The 17090-nt window shown below is 37.0% G+C and overlaps 2 protein-coding genes across 2 annotated transcripts in view; one reads left to right on the top strand and one right to left on the bottom strand.

The window, feature by feature from the left end:
- Nucleotides 1-8385, top strand: part of LOC107660196 (unconventional myosin-X-like) — a 41555-nt gene extending 33170 nt beyond the window's left edge. Inside the window, 16 exon segments of the mRNA XM_016449448.1 lie at nt 55-175; nt 509-752; nt 1045-1140; nt 1237-1330; nt 1426-1481; nt 1974-2116; nt 2603-2794; nt 2883-3040; nt 3121-3244; nt 3321-3621; nt 4775-4982; nt 5066-5202; nt 5615-5732; nt 6489-6944; nt 7040-7231; nt 8176-8385. Coding sequence (XP_016304934.1) covers nt 55-175; nt 509-752; nt 1045-1140; nt 1237-1330; nt 1426-1481; nt 1974-2116; nt 2603-2794; nt 2883-3040; nt 3121-3244; nt 3321-3621; nt 4775-4982; nt 5066-5202; nt 5615-5732; nt 6489-6944; nt 7040-7231; nt 8176-8277 — 2742 coding nt within the window. The 3' untranslated portion in view covers nt 8278-8385.
- Nucleotides 8386-10556: 2171 nt separating this feature from the next.
- Nucleotides 10557-17090, bottom strand: part of LOC107659635 (E3 ubiquitin-protein ligase MARCH11-like) — an 8063-nt gene continuing 1529 nt past the window's right edge. The window contains exons 2-4 of the mRNA XM_016448650.1: nt 15532-15687; nt 14413-14605; nt 10557-11587 (exon numbers count right to left, since the gene is read on the bottom strand). Coding sequence (XP_016304136.1) covers nt 11277-11587; nt 14413-14605; nt 15532-15687 — 660 coding nt within the window. The 3' untranslated portion in view covers nt 10557-11276. The remainder of the gene's footprint in view (nt 11588-14412; nt 14606-15531; nt 15688-17090) is intronic.

Genomic DNA, 17090 nt, shown 5'->3' with positions numbered 1-17090 from the left:
GTGCATTTTCACATGTGATTGCTGATTGTGTATCCCTGTGTTTCTCTCCCTCAGTTTGAGGACAGTGAAGAAGACTTTGATAGGTTTGACACTGACGATGAATCATCTTACCGGCGGGATTCTGTCTATAGCTCTGTCACTCTCCCCTACTTCCACAGTTTCCTTTATATTAAAGGTAAATAGTTGCCCACTCTTCTCTCAACACCTCTTTCTTTATTATGTTTGTTTGATTTCGGAGCCTGCTAGAGAATGTAATGAAACTCATATTACTTTCTCTTCTCTCTTGAAGTTAACTTGAAGGTGTAAACGTAACTTTTGTAGCTTATTTCAGCTATAGGTGCATTGTCTATCTTTGCTTTTTTATGTTATATTTTTGAAGAAATTAAAGTTTCCTCTTAGATTGTTAGCAAAATGTATCACCCTGTCTACACTGAACCTGTTGCAGCATTTCATTAAGGGAAGTCTAGACGCACCTATGACCTTTGTCATCATCACACGTGTGTTGCAGGTGGCCTGTTGAACTCCTGGAAGCGTCGTTGGTGTGTGCTGAAGGATGAAACATTTCTGTGGTTCAGGAGCAGACAGGAGGCGCTCAAACAGGGCTGGTTGCTGAAGAAGGGCGGAGGCTCCTCTACACTCTCTCGACGCAACTGGAGACGCCGCTGGTTCGTCCTGCAACAGAGCAAACTCATCTACTACGAGAACGACACAGAGGAGCGGATGAAAGGCATGCTGGACATGCACGAAGCAAAGTAAGACCTCAGGAATGCTCACAGGTTTCAGGTCATAATCAATGTGACACTGGAACTGGAGTGCTACAGTCATGCTAAACTTGTCAATCAAAAAGACAAATATTGTATATAAAATTATTTTCTTTTAAATCTTAAATCTAAAGACCTGTTCACTTTTAAGATTACTTTTTTTTTTTTTTTTTTTTTTTTAGAAATGTTTGATTTGAAACAGTACATAAAAGATAACAAAGCATCATTTATTCTATGTATGGTTATTTATTTATTTCTCTTTCATTTTGTGTGGTTTTATTAGAGAGATTATTGACGTAACAGGGAAGGAGAATGGGATTGACATTGTCATGCCAGGGAGAACATACCACCTTGTTGCAGAAACTGCAGAAGATTCCAGGTAAGTGTGTTTGTATGCTTCAAGCCTTGGTGTTATTTCATAAATGTGTAGAACTGTTAAACTGAGGTTTTTAATTAATCTCTGTGTTGTGTGCAGTCATTGGTTCAGCGTGTTGAGTCAGGTGCACATGTCGACAGAACAGGAAATTCGAGAGATGCATGATGAACAAGCAAATCCTCAGAATGCTGTGGTAAGTATTACACACACACACACACACACACAAACAATGACAAATTTGCAGACAGCTCATAAGATATTTAGAAAAGATGTTTGTGTTTTTTATAGGGCACATTAGATGTGGGAATAATTGATTCTGTATGTGCCTCTGACAACCCAGAAAGGTAAACACAAAGTCACAAACACACACACACACACACACACACACACACTTATATGCATTCTTTGTTCTCACGCCGGCTTGTTGTTTTTGAAAGAAAAACTTTAAAAGGCAGTTTAGTGGATTGGAGAACTGCACTTTTTTCAATTTAATTTTTTTTTACATACATGTATTTATTATATGATAAATTATATGTTATATTATATTGCAACAATTGCAACATTTTGTAATTATGACTATATTTTGCAAATTGACTCATTTTTGTCTCATTTAAATTTTTTTTACTACACTTTGTGTACTATGAATATTGTTGGCTCTATCACAAATTGCTTGTGATGCTTCTTATCTGTAAGTCACTTTGGATAAAGGCATCTGTGAAATTAATGTTTAAACGTAATCACCAAATCTTACCATTTTAGTTTTTCTGTGGAAAATCATACAGTCATGTACAGGCATTAAAATATTTTAAATGTTTCTGCTTTTTTTCTCTATCCAGGCCAAATGCCTTTGTTATAATTACAGCCCATCGTGTGCTACATTGCATGGCTGAGTCAGCAGAAGAAATGCATCACTGGATTACGTTGCTTCAACGCACGAAAGGAGACACACGTGTGCAGGGACAAGAGTTCATCATCAGGGGTGAGAGGCCACCTACTCAACAATTCAAAAGTCATGCTCAGTTATTTATGGATTGTCTGAAAATTATTTTAACATTCAGTTCATTTTTGCAGTAATGCAGTTATTTCTAATTGTATGAGGATGATTCATCACTCTTCCTAATCACTTTTCCTATTCTGATTATTTAATTTGACTTTATATTATTTTATTTAATATTTTATCCATTTTTGAAAGCTTAATATAAAAATAGTGTTAAGATTGTTTTTGAGTTATGGAGCAGTTTTGGTTCAAATTATATGTGTAATATGTAATGCATACTTGACGGTTAGTTGTTGAAGAATATGGTTATTTTATTTACTATTTGGACAAATAAAGAGTAAAATTGCATGTTATAATGTTCACTTTCAAATCAACAGCACCCTGTTAGGAAGCCTTCAACTTTAAACTGAATTTAAATGCAAAATTTGAAAATGTCTCTGATCTCTTCCTGTCCGTTTCTCTCTCCAGGTTGGCTGTATAAAGAGATTCGGGGCAGCAGTCTTGGGAATCTTAAGCTGAAGAAGCGCTGGTTTGTGCTGACTCACAATTCTGTGGATTATTATAAAAGCTCAGAGAGAAATGCTCTTAAACTGGGCTCTTTAGTGCTCAACAGCCTCTGCTCCGTGATCGTTCCTGATGAGAGAGTCTTCAGAGAGACTGGTTAGCACACTCATATACACACATAAACAACAAACCAACCAACCTTTACATTTTTCTCAGACTCTAACCTATATTTGTTTGTGTCTAGGCTACTGGAACGTGAGCGTGTTTGGTCGTAAGCATTCATATCGGCTGTATTCTAAGCTGCAGACGGAGGCTAGTCGTTGGGCCAGCGCTGTACAGACTGTCATCGACAGCAAACCGCTTATGGATACACCCACGCAGCAACTTATACAGGACATCAAGGTAACACACACATATGCACATACATTCATGTTTTTGTAACATAATTTTCTTGAATTACTGTTGTAATCATTTGATTTTAGGAGAACTGTCTGAATTCGGAGGTGGTGGAGCAGATCTACAAGAGGAACCCAATACTGCGTTACACACACCACCCTCTACATACAGCCCTCCTGCCTTTATCCTATGGAGGTGCACAGCAAAGCTGTGAGTAAAACACACATACACACACATTCTCAAATACACCCTAACCTTCATAAACACTGTATATGCATGTTTTTAGCTGACAAAGGGAGAAGTTACGGCACGCTGCAAGCTGAGGCCCTCAAGCTCTTCAATGTTCTTCATCATCTAGAGACTGAGGACAATCCCATCCCTCAGATGCAGGGGCTCCTGCAGACGGCTCATGACCTACGACCCCTAAGAGATGAACTCTTCTGCCAGCTCATCAAACAGACAACACACCACCCAAAGCCTGCTGGCCCCGCCCACATTTGTGGCTGGCGAATCATAGCTTGCATGTGCTGCACATTTAGCCCCGCCTCCAGAAGTATTCTTAAATACCTGAAATTTCACTTCAAAAGGTCAGTGAGAATTTTGTGTGTGTGTATTTGGAGTATTTTGTTCTGACTGACATAAGGTTAAAAGAGAAATAAGATCATATAATATCATTTCTTGCTTACTGCATGCATACTGCACAGTACACTACCACACTTACATTTATAATATTACATAATATTTGTATTTCAAATGAATGCTGGTCTTTTTAACTTTCTATTAATCAAAGAATCCTGAAAAAAAAGAAAAAAAAAACAGATCACGGTTTCCATAAAAATATATTTTGCAGCACAACTGTCCTTCTACTAAACATTGATAATTAATAAACATTGTATTTTTCATTGAATCTTTATATTTGCTGTAGTTGTTTTTTGTGTAAAACTTTTGACAGTCTCATCAAATAATTAATAAGATTTTAAGGATCAACATTAAAATAAAAAATATAATCAAGCGTAGCGTTAGTTCTGGCAGGTCACGTTAGTCAAGCTCACATCAGCTGACCTTCAGCTGATTCCCATCTACCTATGGGAATACGACACCTATCTAAGCATTCATATATAAGGTCCCTCAGTATTATCAGCAGTTTCGCATTGCTCAATAGCTAATTACCCTCCTCCATCCCCAACTCCTCCTCTGTCAGTCGGGATTCAGCCTTCTGATTCTCCTTGAATCAGACTAATTCTAAAATGTGTGCATAAAATGATTGAACTTTAACAATATCTGCAATACATTTATGTTAGTTCTGTTCTGTTTACCCTGGGGGGTTATTGCAGCTCTCCCTGCTCTCATCTTGCCCAGAACAGAACCATACCGCCAATCCAAACTGTATGCTAATTGTCAATCATCTTTGACGATAGTGGTCCTGACAGAAAAACACTAAAAATGAAATATTTTAAATGATACAAGTATATTTAGACCTCAACATTATAATGTACAGTATAAAATGGATAATTGTTTCACTTAAGATTACAAGTAATAGTGTTATTACATTTTTTAGAGTTTTAAAAAAAATAGTTTTTAACTTTAATTGAGCCTTAGATGACAACAAAGGTACTCTAAATAAAAAAATTGCGGAAATACACAACTAATTAATTAAAATTTTCTGATATATTCTGCATCCTAGAGGGCAAGATTTAACCATGTCACAACTGATTAGACTGTGACTGATTTTCTGCTCAGGACACGAGAGCTGTACCCAGGCACCGAGATGGAACGGTATGCTGGCTTCTCCCAAGATGCCTTGCGGCACGTGCGTGGACGCGAATACGTTCCTTCACAGGAGGAGCTGAGGGCCATACTGAGCAGACAGGAAATGACATCGACAGTTTACTGCCATGGTGGCGGGTCCTGCAAAATCACCATTAACTCGCACACAACTGCAGGAGAGGTACGTAAACACATCCACACACATATACATGTGAGCTGCAGAACCACGTTAACCTGTACATGTGTGTGTCTGATGGTCTCCAGGTGGTTGAGAAGCTGCTGAAGGGTCTCTCGATGGAGGACTGTAAGAACATGTTTGCTTTGTTTGAACACAATGACACTACAGACCGAGCCATAGAGAGCAGGACTGTGGTGGCCGACGTCCTCGCTAAATTTGAGAAGTGAGTCTCACTTCTTGAATTACCATCCCCTACAATTATATACATATATAGAAAGAGAATTTATAAAATATAAAATACTAAATATATACAGTTAAAACCACAATTGTAGAACCATAGAACACTTAATCTGATGTAAAATGATTTAAAGGTGCTATAAAATTATTTAGAACTTTGCCCTCTAAAAACATGAGAGGCAGAAAGTGCTTTCTGATTGGCTAAAAAAAAGAGTGGGTTGCTCCTCACCGTTTAAGGCTGGTGTTATTTCTGTTAGGTACTCTAGAGAGATTGTATGCATCGTATTACACAGAAAATCATTGTTTACAGCACATTCTATTTGTTTTATTTGGTTGTTTGTTTTTTTATTATCTGGGATAACATTGTGAAATTCTCTCTCACTATTTCTCTCATTCAGGTTGGCAAATAAAGGACAGGAAGGAGAGAGCTGGAAGTTTTATTTCAAGCTCTTCTGTTTCTCAGAGCCTGAGAGCGTTCCAGCTGACAGTGTGGAGTTTGCATTCATGTTTGAGCAGGTTTGATCTGGCCTCAAATCACATAAAAATAGGGCTTTCGATCAGTTAAAATTGCATTCATTTAATTAATCGTATTAATTGTTTAATCACATACACATATACATTACATTGTGTCAGCTGAAAAAATTTTTAGTAATTACAAAAAGTGGCTTTAAAAGTCACTAATACTATATTTCTATTTTTGATGCGTGTGCATATGCAAACAAATGCGTTTTCTCACTGTTTTTAGAATCTTACATTTATAGCACCACATTTATTAATATGATGCTTCATGACTGTAACAAATGTATCATGAGTTCCCTGCATTCTGTTCTATTCTGTTCGTTACACAGAAATACACACTTAAAGGGATAGTTCACCCAAATGAAAATTCTGTCAGTCACCTTCAAGTTGTTCAGAACCTGTATGAGTCTCTTTCTTCTGTTGAGCACAAAAGAAGATATTTTGAAGAAAGTTGGTAACCAAAAAGTGCACAGTAGCCATTGACTTCCATAGTATTTTTTCCATACTATGGAAGTAAATGACTACCGACAACTGTTGAGCAACTTTTGTGGTCAACAGAAGAAAAAACTCATACAGGCTTGGAATAACTTCAGGGTGAGTTCATGCTGACAGATTTTTCATTTTTGGGTGAACTACCCTTTAAGTATGCATGTACATAGTTTTTAATAATGAATCTAACAGATCTTTAGACTGATTTCTTTGCTGTCAGTGTTTCACAGATGCAATTTCAATGTCTCTCTCTTTCTCCCTCAGGCCCATGAAGCTGTCATTAGAGGTCAGTATCCCGCTCCAGAAGAGACTTTGCAATTTCTGGCTGCTCTTCGGCTTCAGTATCTGTTGGGAGACTACACTACCCAGAGTGCCTTGCCTGAGTTGGAGCAGGTGTTCCCTATGGACCGCCTGCGTGCTCGAGTACAGCAATCCGCACAGTGCTTTGCATCTGCCACGCCATCCACAGAAAGAAAGAGGGGTAGTTTTCTGGAAGGCACGCTGAGGCGGAGCTTCCGAGGGTCACTGGGGCGACAGCGACAAGGGGAGGGGCCTGCAGCCATAGAGGCGTGGCTGCAAGATGAGAAGGCGGGGCTGAGAAGTTGTTTGGTGGAGAAATGGCGTAAACTGCGGGGGATGGAACAGGACCAAGCCATGAAAAAATACATGAGTCTCATCAAGGAGTGGCAGGGATATGGATCAACACTGTTTGATGTGGAGGTGAGCACACACACACACACACACACACACACACACACACACACATGATCCATCAGCAAAGCAGTGTCGCTGAAGAAGTTCTCTCTGTTCATCAGTGTGTAGACGGTGTGTATCCTGGAGAGCTGTGGTTGGGCGTGAGTCGTAAGGGGGTGTGTTTGTACAAACGTGGGGAGGCGTGGCCTCTGGAGCTATTTCCCTACGAGGTCATTCTGTCCTTTGGTGCACCGCAGCCAAACATCTACAAGATCAGCGTGGAGGGACGAGAGCTGCTCTTCAACACCAACATGGTACAAACTTTCCATATTTACTTGCATGCTTCCACAGCAAACAACCCTAAAATTCGTCATTTATATTAACTTGTTGCCTCATCGGTCAAATCTTCCACAAACTTCCACTGTGGATCATTTTAGATGGAAATGACCTATTCAGTGAATTAACTCGAGACTCACTCCAACCGAATCAATCTACTCATCAGTGAGTTTTTAGCTCGGGAATTGCAGCTAAAATCAGTCCATTCGTGAAGGAATCATTCAGGGGCAGTTTGTAAGATCAGTTTAACGGGTTCATTGAAAAACAAATCTGCTCAAAAATTATTCATCATGAATCAGACAAAACTATCATGTCTCAAGAGTGATGGAATGGCATTTTTTTAAATGTAGTGGAATAAAAATAAGATCTAATGCATACAAATGCAGTAAAGTGTTTCCCAAAATAAAAATGATACAAATACTTGAAAAATGTTCAGTAATAGACTAAACACTCCTGACAGTTACTTCAGAAAATATTAAAAAACAGTCATTGTATTTTTTTATTTATCTGTTTGTTTGTTTATTTTTTGGTCATTATGAAGGCCTGAATGTTCATGTTTCTTCCAGGATTATTTTTAACTAAAACCATAAAAACATTGTTACATTTTTTTTTTTTTAAATGTGTTTATAAAAAAATGTGTTAAATAAAACAGACATTGACTGAAATAAAATACATAAATGTAACATTTTATTTTAGATAGTTGCAAGAGCAACATTTCTCACTTTTGTTCAGTTTAACTTAAAATAACTATAAAATAAAAAAATATATAAAAAATAAATTATAAAAACACAACTAAATGACAATAAAAATAAATAAAATATATATATATAAAAATTAAAACATTCTAAACATTCATAAAAACTATAACAGTATATAAATTATGCTAAAATAACACTGCATTCCTTTGTGTTTGTCTCTGTAGGTGATGGACATTGCAAAGCTCATGAAGGCGTACATCAGTCTAATAGTGAAGAAACGTTTCAGCACTTGTCAATCCATCAGCAGCCACGGCAGCAACTGGTGATCTCTCAGTCCTGACAAACACTTCAAATAAATGTGCCTTTTTTGAGGTTAAGCATCAGCAAATCGGACAGTTTAGTTACGAATTCACAAAAAAGTGACCCTTCAATGCTGAGTGCAAAAAAACAAAGACAATATCATGAGACACTTTCACGACAGACACTACCATGTTCCCACAGACACACATTGAGTTGTTGTGCTTGAAACTGTGCCACACATACATGTCTGTTCACTGAGCCCCATATTTTACATTGTATTAACATTTTAAGTCCAGTCCAGTTGCATTTCTTTGGAATTCTGCAGGCAGAAAGTCCAGTCCAAAATAACCAGCACTCAAATCCAGTGCCTTTAAAAAACACACACAGAAATATACACACATGTGCAAACACACACAGAGTGCCCTTTACGTCTGTTTTATATGTGCAATGTTTATAATGTATGTTATATATTTCTGAGGAGCTGTATATTTTATAAACCTTTTCTGTTGAACTGCAGGATTGTGATAATACTATTGGATTTACTCCCTCTGGTCCTGTTATTTTTCTACTGTAAGCCGATAAAAACACTAAAACAACAGGAAAATCTTTCTCATTTTGTATCTTTACTGTGCATTCGTTTATAGGCAATAAATATAACAAAATTCAAAGACTCTTACATTCATTACAATGTTCATCCTCGTTTGCTCTGTGCAGTGCAGAACGGGTTTCTCTGACAGAAGAACTTCTCATTTAACACTTTTTACATCTCTGGGACAACTGAATGAAATCTTTTGTAGGCTATGCTAATCAGCTAGCACGAACGCTGGAAGGCTGTAATCAGAAGTCATGAACGCTGGTCAAGTTTCAAGGACAGAATCGCAATGTGCCCAGATGGAATTAGTGAACTTTTTAGTATTCCTGTGATGATTTGCATTTTCGGTGTAGACTTGAGCTGCTTAGGAAGATTTTTAATGTGCTTACAATGTTAAAAATATTTGTAATTATTTCACTCCTAACATTTTCTATTACATTTATATGTCTTAGTAAGCTTCTGAAATCGCTCATCCAGGGCTTGGTATCTTAAGGGCACAATGGTTAAAATGCTTACCAGCATCACAATATCTAACCACCAACTCCATTTCTTCATGAATTTTGTTCGAGTCTAGACTAAGTTCAAAGTCAGTTAGTTTTTTTGCTGTAATATACGCAACATGCGATGTAGGGCACTTAAGCATTGACAGATGGCAGTGTGTAAGATCTTGCTGAGGGTCATTTAAAATCAGGTGGGAATAGAATAAATTGACACGGATGCTTACAACAGAATCCACTGCAGCAAAAGTTAATGTTTGTTCAACTTTTGCAATCCTTTGAGTTTCTCCACTAGTCTTCACTAGAAGTCTTTCGTTTTCAATGTCGAGTAGTACAGGAGCTGTGTGGCGTTCTGACTGTATGCAGAATATTCAGATCCAATTTGAGCTTCGGACGTGTTGAAATTTTTCAACTTTTGCATCTAGAGCACACGAGACCGCCTGTCCAACCACCCACAATACCCATTGTGGTGGCAAGTTTTACACAGACGAACACTACTGACATTTCCCAAAATATTTAAAAAAAAAAAAAAAAAAATTCTTCTTCTTCTCTTCATTTTATGGAAGCCCAAAAAGGTAATTGCAACTCAGACCCTTTTACACTACTGACATTTCCCAAAATATTTAAATTAAAAAAAAAAAAAATTCTTCTTCTTCTCTTCATTTTATGGAAGCCCAAAAAGGTAATTGCAACTCACAATTCAGACCCTTTTTCTTGCAATCCTGAGTTTATATCTCACAATTCTGAGTTTTTTTTTTCTCACAATTTGCGATTTATTTTTTAAAATTATTTGATAAACTCGCAATTCTGAGAACAAAAGTCTGAATTGGGAGATGTAAATTTGTAATTTGAAAGTTAAATATCAGAATTGTGACGTTGCAATACCTTTTTATTGTTTATTTCGTGGTGGAAACAAAAAACAGAATTGCGAGACGTAAACTCAGAATTCAGAGGGAAAACTCAGTACTGCGAGAAGAAGAACAAGTGAATTCTGGGTTTGTCTCGCAATTCTGAACTGAGACAAAAAGTCGCAATTACCATTTTTATTTTTTATTCTGTGACGGAAACGGGCTTCCATAGCATTTCACCTCTGCTTTAGCTTGTTTCCTAATCTAGCTTTCTAATAAACCTGCCATATGTCAATATTGTTGGCTCTATGACAAATTGCTTATGCTCTGCCATTGTAAGTCTCTTTGGATAAAAGCGTCTGCTAGATGCATAAACCTAAATAATTTTTTGGTATTTAATTTTTTTTTTACATTTCTCAACGACTTTTGCTACCCCTTTGCAAATTTTCTATACTACTTACTTGTGAAATCAATGTTTTCAGCAGCGTTGTCGTTATCGGTGCTCATTTGTTTTGTATGGATATGCATTCATTTATTTTTTTTTACCATGGTGAATAAGCAAGGGTAACTGCTGCTTCACAACCAATTTGAAAATACCATGCGGCTGCCACAAGGAACAAAATGTAACGATCGCACGCGTATGTCTGGGTCTGAGATAGTGGAAATGGGACTTAATGTGAAAAGGCCTGTAACTGTGGTACCTCTACATTATGGCAGATGAAGCGTAATGAACAGAAGCTGTGATAAGCTGTAGTTTATCAGTACTGAAATTATTAAAAACCTGAACATAAAAACAGTTCATTCATTCGTCTAACAGCAGTAATACATTTTGTGTGCATTATAATTTTTTTATAAGTCTGTGTGTGTGCGGAGAGCTTTGCAGTCTTACTTCGATGCTCAAAGGCTGAACTTCAGGCTGGAAACACCTGTTCAGTTTGCAGTACAACATCATTCTGTATTCAATTCAGTTTGTGTATCTTCTAAAGTGGTTTTCTAGTAAGGCTCCTCCCAACACAGAGGCTCCTCCCACTAGTTAGCCACTCCCACAAAGGATGTTCGATTGCTCCCTAAATGAGTTTAATTTGGTGTCAAACTGACGTGACCCTAACGACCAGCTCGCCTGAGCCTTGCTCCTGCGGTGAGAGGTCAGAGGTCACGTTCAGGCACATGGAGAGGAGGCGAAGGGGGCATCGAGGCGATGACTCCAGTCGGGTGGTTTGTGAGTGTGTGTTGGAGACTGTATGTGTGTGTGTGAGAGGCAGCCACAGGTTACGGTGCGGGCTGTGTGTGTTCTCCAGGTCTCGGCTTTTATCGTAGTTCTGGACGTCCCAGAAGAGATTAACAGCTCGCCAGCGCATCAGCACATTGTACACAGCACCACCTTCATGAACAATCAGACCTGAAACACAAACGTATTATTTGCACATGTAAACACACTTTTAGTAGGGCTGGGTATTGAAATGGATTTCACGATTCAACTAGCTCGATTACGATTTAAATTCAATTTGATATTGATTTATTTCTTTGTATGTATATAGTAGAATACATATACATTTTTCTTAAGGTAAAAAATCTATCTAACCCTTTCAGTTGGTACATTACTATAATATTAAAGGATAAAATTAACAACAGTTTAAATTATTACATTTAATTGCTATTTATTTTTTGGATATAATAATCAACACTATATACACAAACATTTAAATTGGGCAATTTTTATATTTAATGATAAAATTAAACGTATCTTTCATCAATTAAATATTTACTCCAATTACACTGAAGAAATATAAACATTTAAACTAGTGGCTATCATAAAAACAAACATACATTAAATATCATTAACAGGTTAAGTACAAATATAAAGATACAGTATCTCACAGAAGTGAGTACACCCCTCACATTTTTGTAAATATTTTATTATATCTTTTCATGTGACAACACTGACACCATGATGTTCACACAGCTCCGTGATGTCGTCATGGAGGAGTGGAAGAGGACTCCAGTGGCAACCTGTGAAGCTCTGGTGAACTCCATGCCCAAGAGGGTTACGGCAGTGCTGGAAAATAATGGTGGCCACACAAAATATTGACACTTTGGGCCCAATTTGAACATTTTCACTTAGGGGTGTACTCACTTTTGTGGCCAGCGGTTTAGACATTAATGGCTGTGTGTTGAGTTATTTTGAGGGGACAGCAAATTTACACTGTTATACAAGCTGTACACTCACTACTTTACATTGTAGCAAAGTGTAATTTCTTTAGTGTTGTCACATGAAAAGATATAATAAAATATTTACAAAAATGTGAGGGGTGTACTCACTTCTGTGAGATACTGTATATAATATAGTGCATATATTTTTCAAATGCTCTCTATAGAGTTTGTTCCCTAACAATCAAGCTATGGACATAAAAGGCTTCTCTGAGGTAAATGTAACATTACGTGACATTGTTTACAAGCTGTTACTTGACATCTTTCCACGGTTGAAATGCTGATTGAGCGATTCATGAGACACGATACATTTCAGTAAGTTTAAACATACCTTCTGCTGTTCATTCGTGAAATAAGAGGAAAGAAACGTTCCGCTTAAACTTGGGCGGCTGCAGAGATTAGAGTGCCAAAACAACATGTATTGTTTGGATTTCGTTATATAATTGATCGAATTTGAAAGATGGTACTTTGTTTCAAATCAAAAGTAAGAAAGCACAAAACTTAGAGCGATTATTAGATGGGAGGTGCTACAAATACATTTTAATACCATTTTATCGCCATTTTAACGCATCAAATAAAAACAGTATAGACAACCCTGATAGCACACGTACATCACGAAGATGTGACGTCTGCATTTACATCTGCAAGAGGATTTTTTTTTTTTTTAGAGTATTTGCTCATCTGCAATATGACTATAGGACATTTCCTATCAAATGTGACCCTGGACCACAAAACCAGTCATAAGGGTCAATTTTCTGAAATTGAGATTTATATATCATCTGAAATCTGAATAAATAAGCTTTCCATTGATGTATGGTTTGTTATTATAGGACAATATTTGGCCGAGATACAACTATTAGAAAATCTGGAATCTGAGGGTGCAAAAAAATCAAAATACTGAGAAAATCGCTTTTAAAGTTGTCCAAATGAAGTTCTTAGCAATGCATATTACTAATAAAAATTCAAGTTTTGATATAGCCTATTTACGGTAAGAAATGTACAAAATATTTTCATGAAACATGATCTTTACTTAATATCCTAATGTTTTTTGACATAAAAAAATCGATAGTTTTGACCCATACAATGTTCTTTGGCTATTGCTAAAAATATACCCCAGCGACTTAAAGGGGTCATATGATGCGATTTAAATTTTTCCTTTCTCTTTGGAGTGTTACAAGCTCTTGGTGCAAAAAGAAGATCTGTAAAGTTGCAAACACTAAAGTCTCAAAACCAAAGAGATATTCTTTATAAAAGTGAAGAGTCATGGATGCAACAAATGCCTCGTTTGTAATGGGTTTTATGTTTTTGTCTCGTCGCTCCGGCCGGGACACGGCATCAACAGTATGTGAGGGGCGTAACATTTCCGTCTCACGCTTGAGGTATTCGGCCAATCACAACGCACTGGATAGCTGGCCAATCACAGCACACCTCGCTTTTTCAGACCGATGAGCTTTGTAAAAATCGACGCGTTTCAAAAAGGCGGGGCATAGAGGAGAAACAATAATGTACAGTATGTGGAAAATAATGTGTTTTGAACTTTAAACCGCATAAACACATTTCATTACAGCAAATACACAAAATAATGTTCTTTTTAGCAGCATCATATGACCCCTTTAAGACTGGTTTTGTGGTCCAGGGTCACAAATGTCAAATAGACGTTTATTAGATGTCTTTAAGATGTTTATGATATAGAATGTAAAACTGAGATCTTACAGACATCTGTCAGATGTTTGAACATAGCATGTGCTTTCCAGATCAAGCGATCTTTACCAGAAATCTTGCAGACGTACGTGCTATCTGGGAAGATCGATCTTGGGATTTAAGAATTGACATCAGTTTATCGAAATGAAGATTGATTAAAATCAATTCATTGATATTGTCGACCCAGCCCTACTTTACATGGTATTTTAAGATTTGTCAGCCATAGTTAAACCCTAGTACCCGCAAAATATGCATATTAGCTTGAAATTGCGTTGTATAGGACTAATGTGGTTTGAGTGCATAAATGTGTCTCACCGATACACACAAGGTCCATGACTGCATACATGCCGTAGCAGATCTGGAACAGGATGTCACTGCGTTGCCATAGTGCCTCTGGGCTCAGTGCTGACCACAGCAGCCATGATACACTGGCCAACAGGAAGATGCCACCCAGCAACACTGCAATAACCTGAACCTTCTCCACCAGAGTCATGGTGACAGTCTGCCACTGGTAAAACATACAAACACGGTCACCAATTCGTGCCACAGACTGAGACTAAACGCTAAAGTACACTACACGACTTCAAATGAACAGATTTTAAAACACCTGGCATCATACACTTTGTAAATGGTCACAGAGAAAAACACTAAACGACTGAGTCATGAAATGCATTACAGCCTTAATATGATCACAAATGCGATAAAAATGCTGTTTTTAATTTAAAATCCAGTCACCATGGGTGACAGTCAAAAACAACAACAAACAAAGCACAAGCTGTGGTGTCTGATTTGCAAACAAATGACTCTGATCAAGTTAATTTTATTGAGTCAGTCAAAACAAAATAGCCAAACTACGACTATAACGATAACGAAACCTAGTAGCGATGTTATTGGAATCATTTTAGAATCACTTTTTTTCCTGCTGATGAATGATAAAAACATTGACAGAGCTTGAGCATTTAAAGCAGCAGACAAAACTGCATTACAAGCCTATAATAAACAGAACACTAGAGTCTGTTGGTATGGACACTAATATAGTTATTGTTACAGTTATCTTTATAATTTTTGGTGTGAACAGGACTTGACCTATTCAGTAAGTGAAATGTTCAGAGCCATTACTGACTCCCTCACTGAATCATGAATCGTTAGTGTGATGTACACAATACATTAGACTTACGTTTTTCATTATGTTGTTTTTTTAAACAGCCATAAATATTCTTACGAGTAACATTTATATGGCACAAATACAATTTGAATCACTAGAGTGACAGCTTCAAATGGGAACTAAAGCACATCTGAATAACAATTAAATGTAATTTGTAACTGTAGTTGGCTCTTAAATGCTTCATTTTTAGAGTCATGTTCTTAGTTCAAAGCCCTGACCGATATATCATATATCTCAGTGTGTGTGTGTGTGTGTTTGTGTTTGTTTACCTGTTGTGGTGGTTTGATATATATAGGCAGGATGTTGAATCTATAGTTGCAGAGTTCACAGCTCCAGGAGCCCTTCTCACTGATCCACTTGAGCAGACACTGCTGATGAGCGTGTCGGACAGATCCGGCACAGCGGCACGGGCTCAGCAGCTCCCCCTACAGCCAATCACAACACACACACCGACATGTCAATCAGCCAATCAAAAAACAAAAAAGATAAAAGACAGATTCAGCTGAGCTGATGATTCACTGCTGTATGATTGTTTTATTGTACGCATTTGCAGATGAGTTGAGCGTTGAGGTTGTGGAACCTTGAACAATGGGGCAGATGAGCTGTTTCGTCTAAATGAGGAGAACATTTGGAGTGAATGAAACACTATACACATAGAGACAGAGATTCATCTCTGTGAGTGGACGGGAAATGATTCATCAGTGCATTCATGAATAATTTCAGAAACATCCTCATTTAGAACTATTATGAGTCTGAAAGAGTGGAACACATTCACACACACTTACAGACACACAAACACAAGGCGCCTCGAGGAAGCACATTAGCAGCAGGAAGTGAAGAGCATTAGACATGAATGGCGCAGCAGGTATTCTAATGGATCTCACCATTTCTCACACACACACCACACTGTCTGTTTAAAGCATTAAGAATCATTGAGGTTTCCGATATTCTAATAATTGCATTAATTATGTAGGCCTATAATAAATGTAAAAGGTGTTTACAAGGTTTATATTTTTCAGACTGTCCTAACACAGCTGGATTTATGAACTGCTTTGACTGACGTAGGACCAACATCAGGATGGGACAACCAAATTTAGAATTCGATTACTGGCCTCGCACCAGACTTTATCTCAAAAAGGACTCTCAGGTTCTCCAATTCTTCTGTTTTAACTGAATCACAAAGTATAGAAATAAAAGATTTGGTGATGCTGCTTTCAGCCATTATACTCCATGCTGCTGGAACAAGCTTCTGGAGAGTATGAGATGTGCAGAAAATATTTAGTTTTAAATCAAAATTACTTTTTAGCCTGGCTTTCTTGTAATGTCTTATAACACTGAATTATTACTTTCATGATTTTAGTACTTGTTTTTTTATCATTATTTTTCTCTTTATTCATATCCAAGTTTTGTTTTATTTATTTATTTTTTTTATTTTATAGTTACCTGTTACTTGTTTATAGTTATACCTTTTGTCTGTCAAAAGCACTCTGAACTGCACTGGTTTGTTTGAAAATATATATTTTTAAATGTGATTGATTGATTGATTGATTGATTGATTGATTGATTGATTAACCAACAGGAAGCTGAAACTGAATTGAGAATTTACTGAACTTGTAATTCAAATAAATTCAACACAGGTAGAGCATTGTAGGAAATGAATTTCTGCTCCACAAAACTTAATTTATTGAAAAAGATGAAACATAAAAACCAAATTACTATATTAGGTACATTTTTAATTGTTTAATATATAACACTACATATTTAGAAATATACAATATATTATAAATTATGCAAAATATATAATTACAGTTATGTACATTTTATTTCA

This window comes from Sinocyclocheilus anshuiensis, unplaced genomic scaffold (assembly GCF_001515605.1).
Source record: "Sinocyclocheilus anshuiensis isolate Anshui unplaced genomic scaffold, SAMN03320099.WGS_v1.1 scaffold850, whole genome shotgun sequence".
Taxonomy (NCBI): Eukaryota; Metazoa; Chordata; class Actinopteri; order Cypriniformes; family Cyprinidae; genus Sinocyclocheilus; species Sinocyclocheilus anshuiensis.
Note: the sequence above shows the minus strand (reverse complement) of the source record. Positions and strands in the feature narration are given on the sequence as shown.